General features: G+C 34.2%; 1 protein-coding gene across 2 annotated transcripts in view; it reads right to left on the bottom strand.

Annotated features, from left to right (window-relative positions):
* DBF4 (DBF4 zinc finger) overlaps positions 1–14,036 on the bottom strand; it is a 36,192-nt gene continuing 22,156 nt past the window's right edge. Inside the window, exons 7-12 of one of the 2 annotated variants that reach the window (XM_038556702.1) lie at positions 12,031–12,067; positions 10,507–10,552; positions 7,147–7,275; positions 6,536–6,650; positions 3,285–3,409; positions 1–1,154 (exon numbers count right to left, since the gene is read on the bottom strand). In XM_038556702.1, coding sequence (XP_038412630.1) covers positions 161–1,154; positions 3,285–3,409; positions 6,536–6,650; positions 7,147–7,275; positions 10,507–10,552; positions 12,031–12,067 — 1,446 coding nt within the window. In that variant the 3' untranslated portion in view covers positions 1–160. The remainder of the gene's footprint in view (positions 1,155–3,284; positions 3,410–6,535; positions 6,651–7,146; positions 7,276–10,506; positions 10,553–12,030; positions 12,068–14,036) is intronic. The other variant, XM_038556704.1, reaches the window with a different exon arrangement.

Genomic DNA, 14,036 nt, shown 5'->3' with positions numbered 1-14,036 from the left:
TGTAGAAAAATGCAAACATCATCTTTATTGTTAACATTTACACTTGGTTCTGTAAACAAAGTTGACAAAAAAGAAAAAAAAACTAAGTATTTTTACACATATTTATAAAAATTTCAAGAATATGATCTTCATCACTTTCTGAAGGTATTTACTTTTTAGTCTAAAAGCCAGTAAATGTAGAAGTTGAAGGGGAAGAGAAAAACATTGACAACAAATTATTTGAATTGTCTTCTTCCCAAATATCAAAAACATCACATATACCACTGTTTTCGGTATAGCTTGTGAAACCCAAAAATTCTGACTTCTCTTCACTAGTCTGAAACAAGTCTAGTAGAGATTGTACTGGTGAACTACAAATTCTGTTTCTTTCTTGTGTAATAACAAATTCAGTTCTTTTCTTATCTAATTCCACATTTGGTTCCAGATTTTCTTTTTTATTTCTTCCTAATAATATTTTCACTTTCCGATGGATCATACCAGAAGTTTGTAAACCATCCATATTGCTGAAGTTGCATTCATTGGGCTCCTCAGGGGGACTTCGGGATGGAGTCTTTGCCCGAATTGTTAGGTGCTCCTGTAAACTGTTTACTGCTAACCGACCAGAATCATGACCAAATATTGAATGAAGGTCCTTTTCCTTCAGATCCTTTGCTGAAAAAAGCACAGTATCTGACTTTTGTTTTGGTTGAGATGCAGTATTATCCATACTACTGACATTAGAAACTTTTACAGAGGTCTGCAGCCTACGTGGACAATGATCTACCCTTAGTTCTTTTAAGTCCTTTTCATTTGTCATTAATTTATGTTTAGAAACGTCAAGAATGCATTCCTGTTTATTTTTATGCAGAGGCAGATGTGTAAAATTTTGTCCTATGTCATCTTCAGCTGGATTTAACGTAGAACATTTACTAGTTACTTTCTCATCCAGTCTTCTCAATTCACTTGAAGGGGAGGGGACACATTCTGAAATAAACACAAACTTCTGTTCAGGTTCCTGGATTTCTTTATACAGGAAACGCTGCTCAATTACCTGCACGTTATTTTCCTTGAAGTCTTTCTGAGAAATATGTTGTGATTCTAGCTTTTCTTTTGGTTCAGACTTTCTCAGGACACTTGCTGTAATAGGTGAAAGGGATCCAATGCTGTATTTTATTCTTTAAAAACAAAAAGAAAAAACTGCTATAAGAAATTCCTGAGATTTTAAAAGTCAAATTAAAAATCTTTTAAAACTATTTATGAAACCTACTTAACTTAGAAAATATGCTAAAAATAAAGAAATCTTAGTAGTTAGCTGAATTTGCTTCAGATGTTTTTCAAGTACTAAAGTTTTATAGACACAGCTGAAAACTCTAGTGTACCCCCTATTCTCATCCATTTTCTTCCCCTTCCTCTCAGAGGTAACCAGTATCTTAAATGTGTTGTTTAAAACTACTTCCACCATGTAATTCAAAGAAAGAGGACAGTAAAGGGATTTGGTTCTGCTCTCAATTTTATTTTCATCCTGAAAAATATCCTAACTTCTATGCTTTCATTTATATCAATATTGTCTTTTTACTTAACAATGTAAAATATGAGTATTTATTGGGAGATAGGGCAGAAACATATACTCACTTATTTATATTTAAGTACTAAATATATAAGAACAAATCAAGCCAGGAACTTGGTGTAAAGACACCAAGATACTCTATAAATGACAAAAATAGTAATCCTGAAATTTCACATGTGTATTTGACCTGAAAATCTCTTCTTCATGGAGTCTCTTAATATTCTTGATATGGTAGTTTGTATTACACAATCCTAAATTACATATTACCAGCTCACTACCGATGTTTTTATGTTATACGTATCACAGATAACACTAGAGAAATACAGAATTCAGTCTGCCTCTTCAAAACCAGCATGGACCCTTTTATATTTGTTTATACTTTCACTTAAGATTCCTCTTGAACAAATGGGAGTATTAAAAATTGAAAATACTAGTCCAATACTGCTTTAGGTGTTTAATGTCTAAAGATGTTTAGGTGACTTGTATACAGATAAAAATTGTGCAGATAATATAATTAAGGAAAAACCAGCTTATATCCAAGTACTAGTTCAGAATTTTGCAGATTAAATTTTTAGGGCATTTTATATTCTTACAGTAGCCGATATAGTTTTAATAGTTGAAAATATGCCTCCTCTCCAAATATCGTATTATTAAGTCACCCATGAAAAACCATTCTGAATGCTACAGAAATATGAAGTTTAGAAACTGTTCTACCTAGATATAAGCCAAGACTTCCCAGTTAATTTTCAAAAGCTGTACCTTGGTATCCTATTTTCTAATCTTCCTTATGCCTTAAGATTAGTCTAAAAACAGATATAATGGGGCAGCCCGGGTGACTCAGTGGTTTGGTGCCTGCCTTCCGCCCAGGGCACGATCCTGGAGACCCAGGATGGAATCCCATGTCAGGCTTCCTGCACGGAGCCTGCTTCTCCCTCTGCCTGTGTCTCTGCCTCTCTATCTCTCTCTGTGTCTCTCATGAATAAATAATATTAAAAAAATAAATAAATAAAAACAGATATAAGGACTGAATAACCTAATGAGTTATCAATTTTAGCATTTAAAAGAATTTTTTTAAATTTTGGATTTATAGGGACAATCTAACCAGGATCATTTAGTCAATGTGCAGTAAACTATCAATGAACAGCACTATATTCACACTTAAAAGTCCTGTCAGAACCATTAGTAAGTATTATCGGCAAGTAGAACTTAAGTAAAATGTATTCAGTGAAAGTATAAAGAAGACCTACAAGAGGTTAAGTAGAGGAAGTTTATTTAAACTCCTTAAGATTAACTAAAAATTCTAGTTTTTTTAGTTCACGTAGTCGGTAAACTTTATGGTCCTAAACCAGAAGCTAATAAACTAAATAAGATATGGACTAAATCTGAAGTTTTATTGGAACACAGCCACATCTCTTCATTTACACATTGTCTGAAGCTGCTTTCGTTGTACAATGACAAAAAGCTAAGTAGTGAAAGAAAGATGTTATGGTTCAAAAACTAAAATATTTACTGTCTGGTTTTTTAGACTCTAACATTAAGATGAAAACCTTAATCTAAAAGAAGCACTTTTGGTAGTGGAGAAGGGGTGGTGGGAATGGAGAGAAAAGAAGTAATCAGTTCTTCACATTCTGAAAATTTATTATTCTTCTTCTTAAGAACAGAAAACTTTGGATTATTTTTAGTTTAATGAAATTGTTTAATATGCCAGTACAATTTAAAACTTAGGTTGATAAATTACCTTTTCTTTTTAGGCATGTCCCTTTCATATTCCACAAAGTCAAAAATTAACTTAGATACAATATCATCAACAACTTGATAGTGATTACTCTGTGCAAAGTTTCTGTGTTGTTCACTTAGAAGATGCTGAAACAAAAAAGCATATAAGTCATATATTAAAGCCAATAGATTTCTTTTTGTTCAAGTTTTCTAATATTTTCATGCTCCTAAAACTGGATTTCTAATAACTACTCTAAAGAAATGTCCCTTACTCGAACTTCAAAGAATGTTAAGTAAATTTGTGGTTTAAATGGAATTGCCAACGAATAAACTACATCAGAAAATGAAGATAAAGATGGGCAAATACAACAGTAACATTTAAAATTTACAGTGTGCTAATATTGAGAAATTCTTCCCCTTTATTTTATCCTTATACAATTACCCCTAAATATAGTAGGGCTTATAAAATATTAAATAAATATTATACTTTAACATAACAAGAATCCAGAAGGCAGTTTACAAAAACAAATGAAGTACAATGAATGTTAAGTATAAAAAAAATTTCTTTGAGGAAAATATATGAGAACGAGCAAGTAAACATCTCAACTACCCAATGCTTATAACAGAGGATATATAAGTTATTCTCAGCCTTTCTTTTTTTAAAAACTGAAATATAGTTGATAGTTACTCTCAGTCTTAAGAATGGTGAAGAACAAAAGTAAACAAGCTCAGTGCACGGGGATAAAACTCCAAGGAAATAAAGCTCCCCCTAAAGAGGTACAGAGGCTTCAGGCTAATTTTATTATTTTTCTGTCAGCTGATCAAGGAATTGAATCTAAAAGGCTGTACACCACTTAGAAGGCTGTACCAAGATGATCATTTCTGTTACTCCAGCTTCATGTAACTTTTGATGATCTGATTGTATTTCCAAAAACTAAATTCTCCAGTGATCACAAAAAATAGTATTCTGGATTATTACCTGAAAAATTTACCACATACAAATTATCTATGGCCAGTAATGCTAAATAGATGAGAAAGGATTAAAATTTAAAAAGAAACATTAACTTTTTAAGTTCACAATCCATTTATTCCTGTTCTTGGGAGAAATCTCCAGCTTTTGTGAAGCTGCCCCCTATTCTCAACCCTACCTCTTATCATTCAACCTTTTTTTAGTCTTGATTTAAATATTACTTTTCTTAATTGAGCTTTCTATGCCCCTCATCCTACCTTAAGTACTCTCATTATTACTACTGTACCGTACACTTTACTTTTGTGACACTATCACTATCCTACTTGCAAGTGCATTGTTTTAGATCTACCTTCTCTGTTAAACCATAAGATATCTAAGGGGAATACGTTTGCCTGTTTGTTGTTGCTTAATAGCCAGTAATCAAATTTGTTAAATGAATGCCCTGATGCAGGTGGAAATGAAGCACTGTGAAATCTAAGATTCAAAAAACAAGAGTATTTTATTCTCAGTGACTAAGGAAATATACATAAAAACTAATAAAAAATGATTTTAAAATATCAATCTCAACATCTACTACCAAGTTTCCTCCCTTGTGTCAATCAGTGACCAAGGTTTTTAATTTTTTGTCCCAATGTTTTCTGAGCATTAAATTAAGATTATAAAGTGATATTAAGGAAAACATCCCTGGGGTGCCTGGGTGGCTCAGTGGTTGAGTGTCTGCCTTTGGCTCAGGTTGTGATCCCAGGGTCCTGGGATCGAGTCCTGCATTAAGTCCTGCTTCTTCCTCTGCCTATGTCTCTGCCTCTCTGTGTCTCTCATGAATAAATAAATAAAATCTTAAAAAAAAAAAAAAATCCTTGTAAATTATTCTATTGTAATAACAGCAAAGGAAGATTTAGGGACTAATCTATAATTTAAATTTCAAAATGATTTTTGGAAGGGAAATATTTGAAATAGAATTAGCTTCTGATTGAAAACAATCTTAAAATGGGATGCATGGGTGGCTCAGTGGTTGAGTGTGTCTGCCTTGGGATTGAGTCCCACATTGGGCTCCCTGCACGGAGCCTGCTTCTCTCTTTGCCTATGTCTCTGCCTCTCTCTCTGTGTGTGTCTCTCATGCATGAATAAATAAAATCTTTAAAAAATCATCTTAATCATATTTTATTATGAAAACACACAAATATATTTTGAGTTATTAAAAAATAAAACTTCAATTTAGAGTCTGAAAAGAGATAGGTTATCTCCTAGATATTTATAAATATTCTCCTTAACTTCCCCACCATCTTCTTCCAAATCAAGCACGTTTTAGTGCTACTTACCTACTACACCTTCCTACTAGAATGAACAACTTAAATAGTAACAACTAAAATTTAATAAGCAGAGCCTACCACTGTCCAAGGTCACACAAACAGGAAACCAGGATACAAACCTGGGCAGCATGGATCTAAAGCTCTTTTTTTTATTTCACTTGACAAACTATAAATAGTTCGCATCTTCAAAAGTGTTACTTCATCCCAAATCGCCTTCCAAATATTCTCTTTCTGCTACTTCAAAGAATAATCTCTACTTTCTTCTCATCCTTCCGTTAGTAAGTCATAAACCTATTTTTTAATTGCTCTGGCCTGAAGCATCTTCTACTCACTCCCAACATTGAATCCACTTGGCAAAACCTCTTTGCCCCACCTTTAGATTATATTCACAATCTGACCAAGTCTCAACACTTCCGCCAGGTCATCACCATTAGTTTAATGATTTCTTTAATCCCATCCATCAGTTTAATTTAGCACTTTTTATACTGCTCATTTCAATATCCACAAATCTTATTCCCTCACTTCCTAGGTCTCTACTCAAATATCACTTGATCAGTTAGCTATTCCTTGTCTAAATAAATACCTATAGCCCCATTCCTGCTTGATAGTTTCTCACTGAATACATCTGATATTCTCTCTATATATACCTAATTATTTTCTTACCATGTGGTTAGCTATCTCTCCTTCCCTGCCATAGAATGTAATTTTCACAAAGGTAGAGAACTGGTTTCTTTTGTTCAATACTGCGTATTCCAGAGTAGTGATTGGTACAACACAGGTACTTAATAAACATTTGATTGAATAAAAATTACTTTTCAATATACATTTTCCCACTTTGGGTTTCTAAAATTTAAGATAATACTATAAAAAAGAAATACATGCTATTTAGTCATTATCAAGTTGTAAACCACAGTAAGAAAAATAAGCTAAAATTTAGATTGTAAATATTCATAGTTTTAGAAATATCAACCCCAAATACAAAATCACATTTACAGTTTCAAGATCTTCATATTTCTGCAAGCAACATTCACAATATCCTTTTTTTTTCTTCTCTTTCAATTGGAGTTGAACTGGGATTCCACCACCTTTATTGCCCTCCGTTTGGATTCTAATAGAAATATATGATGAAATAATTAAGTGCTGAACATTAAAAGTAATTTACAGAATGTACAATCCTCACGTATCAAACATGCCATAATCTCCACAGATATTTGTATCAACGAACACTTTTAAATATATTTCTTTTTAAGAAATTGAGAAGCAAACTAAAAAATGTAGTGCATATTCTAGAGTATTTCAGATCACTTAGGAAGAGTAATGCATTTTAATTACTTGTAAATATTTGCAAGCCACAGTTCAACCTTAATCTACTGATCTAACATGTCTAAATGTGACATACTTAAAAGAGATTTAGACTTCTAATCCAACAAAGGGGCGTTAAAAATATACAGGGGGAAAAACCTTCAGAGTGATCACAAATACACACACACACACACACACACACACACACACACACACACACACACATCCCATCATGGCATTACATGAATTATTTTAAATGTTGGCTTAAAAAGAAAAAAAAATTACTAGAGGGTTAAACCAACCTTAGTTTAACCTGAGTTTGCTTTTGGATGCTAGATGGCTTATCTACATCAAATGGACTGGAGGGCTTCTGAATAGAGTAATTTATAAGAGGCATATTGGTCAACTGAAGATAAAATGGTCTATAAAGTCTAAAAAAAAAACAAGACAAGTACATGAGATTATGATAAAAAAAATACAACTGAAATCTTATATTTCAAAATCATGGAATTTATCTGGAATCTGAAATAAATAATAGAAATCACGTTTCCCTTCCCAATTCCTAAATCTATTCTTTTTTTAAAACACAAATTTTTATTTAATTATGGTAAAATAACCCATAAAATTTATTATCTTAACCTTTTTCTTTTTTCAAGGTAATCTTTATGCCCAAAAGGGGGCTTGACCTCTGAAATCAAGAGTCACATGCCCTACCAACTGAGCCAGCCAGGTGCCACTATCTTACCCTTTTTTAGGACTATAGTTCAGCTGCTTTAAGTACATTCAGTGTTTTCCAACCATTAACATCATCCATCTTCCACAACCCTTTTCATCTTCCAAAAACTCCATACCTATTAAACAGTAACTTCCCCATTCTCCCTTCTCTGCCAACCCCGGACAATCATCATTCCATTTTATGAGTCTGACTACTCTTAAGTACTTCAAATGGAACCATGCAATATTTTTCCTTTTATTTCACTCAGCATAATATCCTCAAGGTTTATCCACATTGTAGAGAATGTGTCAGAATTTCATTCCTTTTTAAGGTTGAGTAAGATTCCATCTTATGTATATATCACATAATCCATTTATCTCTTGATGGACATATGGATCATTTCTGCCACTCGGCTACCATAAATAGTGCTGCTACCAATATGCATGTGCAAGTACCTTTTCAGAGACCCTGCTTTCAATTTCCTTGGATATATAACCAGAGGTGAAACTGCTAGATCATATCACAGTTCCAATTTTATGAAGAATATCCATACTGTTTTCTGTAGTGGTTACACTATTTTATAATCCCATCAACAGTGCACAAGGGTTCTAAATCATCCACTTCCTTGTCAATACCTATTATTCTAAAGGTTTTGTTTTGTTTTTTTTATAACAGCCTCCTAATGGGTGCGAGGCAATGGATATCTCATTGTGGTTTTCACTTGTATTTCTCTGATGATTAGTGACGTTGAACATCTTTAATGTGTTTCTTGGCAATTTGTTTATCTTATAGGAATGTAAAGTCCTTTGCCCATTTTTTAAATCTGATAATTTGAGGGGCACCGAGTGCCTCAGTCAGTTAAGGGTCGGAATCTTGGTTTCAGCTCAGGTCATGATCTCATGCACCTTGAGACAGAGCGCCAAGGTGGGCAGCAGGGAGTTTGCCTGATATTCTCTCCCTCTGCTCTTCCCTATACTCAGGAGTGCAAACATGCTTTCTCTTAAATAAATCTTAAAACAAAACACAAAAAACTGATAATTTGATTTTCCGTTGTTAATTTGTTCATATTTCATCTTTAAATAAATTAGGTTTTTATTTGAGTTCCAGTATAGTTAACACAGTCTTACTAGTTTCAGGTGTAGAATACAGTATTTTAACAATTCTCTAAATCACTCAGTGTCCCTGTTTGCCTCAGGTATTATGCCAGCTGTAAATTCTACGTTGCCTCTCCACAGGCTGCTGTCTCTTTAAGAGTAGAGATCCAGCTATCACTTGCCCTCCTAGCTTACCCAGTGCTGAGTCAGCTGACTTTTAAAGCTCTAGGATCCCAGGCTCACTGGTTATACAAAGTCAGGAATTTCACCCCTCTGGTTTTCAAAGCCAGACACTATGGGGATTCATCTTCCCCTAAAAGGCTCCCTAGTGATTTGACCTCTCAGAGCCAAGGCCTACAGCTTCCTCCCTCTCGCAGGCGGCTCCTAATCACCATCTCTGCCCTTCCAAATGTCTCAGATGTAGCTTCTTCTCTACATAGTTGTGAAGTTTGTTCTGCCAGCTTTCAGATCATTCTCTGGTTTATTTGGATGCAAGGGCTGTGTTAACCAGTTGTACACAAGAGAAGCCGTAAGCTTAGGTCCTCCCATTCCATCATCTAAGTTCCCCCGCATATTTTATTTTGTTAGATATATGTTTTACAAAGATCTTCTCCCATTCCATGGTTCCATCCCATTTCACTCTGTTGTGTACACAAACTTATAACTTTGTTGCTGTGCTTTTCACATCATATCCAAGAAATCACTGCAAAATTCAATGTCATAAAGCTTTTCCCCTATTTTCTTCCAAGAGTTTTAAACTTTTAGGTCTTTGATCTATTTTGAGTTAATTTCATGTTATAAATTAATGGTCCAATTTTATTCTGCATGTGGATGTGTAGTTTTTCCAGTACCATTTGCTGAAGACTGTCCATTCCCCACTGAATGATCTTTTACATCCTTATCAACAGTCATTTGACCCACATGTAAAGATTTCTTAGCTCTTTCTTTTCTTTTGGTCTACACATTTGTTTTTACATCATTAACAAGGCTGTTGTGATTACTATAGCTTTTAGTAAATTCTCAAATCAGGAAAGTTTAGATCTTCAACTTTGTTTTTCCTCTCAAGATTACTTTGGATGATTTGGTATGAATTTTAGAATGGATTTTTCTCTTTCTGCAAAAACGTCATTGGGATTTTGATAGGAATTATTCTGAATCTGTAGACCGCTTTAAGCAGGACTGACATCTTTGCAATATGAAGTCTTCCAACCCAAGATGATGAGAGGCCTTTCCATGTACTGGTGCCTACTTTTGAACTGCATTTTTTTTTTTCATAGTAATACATTTTGTATAAAGCAGCATTCAACACATCTTTGTCACTTCAGTGAGTACCCAAAGAATTAATCACACATGTCTAAAGTAGTAACTAAAATGTCAAGAAAAAGTTACCGAAATCTCCCATGCGAAATTAATTCACCTGTATCTAGTCCTTATTAAGATTACCCTATAAAACTTTAGAATAAGTTCAGGAAAGCTACTAAATTAGATGTTACTTTCAAATAGTACCTAATATTTTTCAAAAAGTAGAAGCAATCTTTAAGTAGTAGTTCTAAATCATATGGTATTATATTTAGCTAGTGAATGGTTATTTGAAATGAGCTGGTCTCATGACTGCTCTAGATATTTCAAGGAATTATCATCTATAGCATACTGAAACAGCTAAAAATTCTTAATTTTTGAGCAAAAAGTAGTTATGCTATTTTCTGCAACTTATGCCACCTGTATATTAAGTATAATATAAATGTAACATAAAGAGACCTAACAGTATTAGAGGAGATAGCTTAAATTTTCTTTTTAATTTTCTCTTTTAATATTAGATTTATATATATTACTGACTGAACTCAGATACTTACTGACTCATATCTTCTACCTTTACAAAAGGTTTTTTGAGTCTACCTGCTTGAGAACATAAAAAACATATTATTAGATATGTACAAATGCAGGAAATTAAAACAAAACAAAAAACTCTGGCTAAAGAAAATCTCATTAAACCATGTACAGATTTTTTCCTCAATTTACAATTAGGGTTACACTTCGACAAACTCCTTTTAAGTTGAAAACATCCTAAGTTCCAAATGCATTTAATACACCTATCAAACATCATAGCTTAGCCGTAGCCTAACTTAAAAAATGCTCAGAATACTTATACTAGCCTATAGTTGGGCAAAATCATTGAACATAAACCCACTTTATTAAAAAAAAAATGTTGAGGGCAGCCCAGGTGGCTCAGCGGTTTAGTGCCGCCTTCAGCCCAGGGCCTGATACTGGAGACCCGGAATCGAGTCCCACATCAGGCTCCCTGCATGGAGCCTGCTTCTCCCTCTGCCTGTGTCTCTGCTGCGCGCTCTCTCTCTGTGTCTCTCATTAATAAATAAATAAAATCTTAAAAAAATTATATAAAAAAATGTTGAATATGTGATGTAATTTGTTGAATACTATATGAAAAGTGAAAAACAATATTGTTTGCCCTTTGACCACGTGACTGAATGAGAGCTGCAGTTCATTGCCAATGCCCAGCATCACGAGATTATCCAATGGCATACTACATACCCCAAAGAAGATCAACATTCAAAATTCAAAGTACAGTTTCTACTGAACGTGCATTGCTTTTGCGCCATTGTAAAGTTGAAAAATTTTAAGGCACACCATCTTAAGTCAAGGACTATCTTTATGCCTTATCTATTTCATTTCAATTCGCAGTTCTAAGTCTCAGGTGTGGTATTTTAAAGTATCAGTTCATTTCCGAAGTCAAAGAAATTCTGTCCATACTCTGCGATTCTTAAAATGAAGGGATTCCCCCAAAAATCTATGAATAGAATTCAGGAGAATCATGAGCTAAAACAGGAAACGAATCCAACTTCTATTTCCACTGATCCCTAAAATTTAATGCTTCCTCTAGTTATGCATATAAGCAACAAAATCACAGGGATATTAGCAGTGCCTATAATTCTAAAACCAAATGAAAGAAATACCTTCATATTATCTTAGTTATTAAAGATATCTCAAAGCATCATTTGTGCTCACCACTTCAAAATTAAGAGTAGCAATTAGAATCACTGCTAAAACTTGTTTTAAATGTTTAAAAAAAATCAAGTATAGCATCATTAAAAATTAAAAATATTTTGACTTTATTTCACTTCCTGACTTTTTCAGTAATCTAATAATTTTTTAAATGATTTTAAAAAATTGTTTCTGTAAAGGGGTCTGTAAGCTTCACCAGTGTGCCACCGAGGTCCACAGTCTTAAAAAAAAGCTAAGACCTACTAAACACATTCCTTGAAGGGTTTAGTTAACATGTTACTTTAGAGGATTTTTTAAAGATTTGTTTTATTTTCTAAAAGCAAATCAAATACAGGTAAAGATATCAAAATACTTACTTCTTGCTTTCTGTGTGCCAATACCTACTCTTTTCCCCTAAAAAAAAAAAAAAAAAAAAAAAAGGGTGAACAGACTGGGTTTGAAAGTACAATGAAAGCATCAACTCCAACTGCTCATTTTTATCCAGAAGATAATCATATAAGAACTGTATAAAAATAAAAAGATGAAGAACTATATTTTAAACAGGTGATTACTACAGTTCTGTGGGGGAAAAAAAGAAAAACTTGCTTTTAAAAATCAACTCAACCAGGACGCCAGGGTGGCTCAGTGATTGAGCATCTGCCTTTGGGCTCAGGGCGTGATCCCAGATCAGGGATCGAGTTCCACATCGGGCTCCCTGTGAGGAGCCTGCTTCTCCCTCTGCCTGTGTCTCTGCCCCTCTCTTTGTCTCTCTCATGAATAAATAAAATCATTAAAAAATAATAATAATAAAAATCAACTCAACCAAGGGGGACTGGCAAGATGGTGGAAGATTAGGGGTCTTCAACTCATCTGGTCCCACAAACTTACCTAGGTTAACTTTCAGAACATCCTGGACACCTATGAATTGGACCTCATATGTAAAGAGAGGACAGCTGGAATGCTACAGAGAGAAAGTATTTGCTTCTAACAAGGTTGTGGTTGATAGTTTTGATTCAGCTTGCTCATTCAGCCAGTCTGCATTGGACAAAGTGACTAGAAGGAAGTATTCACTACAGAAGAACCAGAAACAGTATTCTCTGCCACAGTTACAGAATGTGGATTTAAATACCATGTCAGAAATTCAATTCAGAAGTACAATTATAAAGTTAATGGTGGCTCTGGAAAAAAGCATAAAGACTCTAGAGACTTTGTTACTGCAGAACTGAGATCTAATCAGGCCGAAATTAAAACCAGTTTCGCTGAGATGCAATCCAAACTGGATGTTCTAACTGCTAGGGTCAATGAGGTGGAAGAAAGGGAGTGACATCAAAGACAAGCTGATGGGTAAGAAGGAAGCTGAGGAAAAAAAGAGAAAAACAAGAGCTCATGAGGAAAGGCTTAGGGAAATAAATGATAGCTTGAGAAGGAAGAATATATGTCTAATAGAGATTCCAGAAGACGTTGAGAGAGAGGGAGGACCACAACATATATTTGAACAAATCATAGGTGAGAATGTCCCTAATCTGTGGAAGGAAAGAGGCATTCAGATCTAAGTGATAGAAGACCCCCTAAAAATCAATAAAAATCATTCAACACCTCGACATTTAATAGTCAAACTTGCAAATTTCAAAGATAAAGAGAAAAATTCTTAAAACAGCTCAAGACAAGAGATTCTTAACTTATATGGGGAGAAATAGCAGATTAACAGCAGACCTCTCCACAGAGACCTGGCAGGCTAGAAAGGGCTGGCATGATATATACAGGGTACTAAATGAGAAAAACATGCAGCCAAGAAATACTTTATCCAACAAGGCTGTCATTCAGAAGAGAAGGACATATAAAGAGCTTCCAAGATAGGCAGAAACTGAAATATGTGACCACCAAACTAGCTCTGTAGGAAATATTAAGGGGGACCCTGTACAAGAAAGAGAGCCCAAAGAAACAATCCACAAAAACAGAGACTACAGATAATATGATGACACTAAATTCGTATCTTTCAGTAGTTACTCTGAACGTGAATGGGCTAAATGATCCCATCAAAAGACACAGGGAATCAGACTAGATAAAAAAGCAAGACCCATCTACTTGTTGTCTACAAATTTTAGGGATACCTCCAGCCTGAAAATGAAGGGGTGGAGACCCATTTACCATTCAAATGGTCCCCCCCAAAAAAGCTGGGGTAGCAATCCTCGTATCAGAATATCAGATCAATTAGAATTTATACCAAATACTGTCGTAAGAGATGAAGAAGTACACTATATCATACTTAAAGCGTCTATCCAACAAGAAGACCCAACAATTATGAATATTTATACTCCTAATGTGGGAGCTGCCAAATATATCAGTTAACAACCAAAATAGAGAGATACTTAATAATACACGA

This window comes from Canis lupus, chromosome 14, assembly GCF_011100685.1.
Source record: "Canis lupus familiaris isolate Mischka breed German Shepherd chromosome 14, alternate assembly UU_Cfam_GSD_1.0, whole genome shotgun sequence".
NCBI classification, from domain to species: domain Eukaryota; kingdom Metazoa; phylum Chordata; class Mammalia; order Carnivora; family Canidae; genus Canis; species Canis lupus.
The sequence above is the reverse complement of the archived record's forward strand: the minus strand, read 5'-3'. Positions and strand labels throughout refer to the sequence as shown.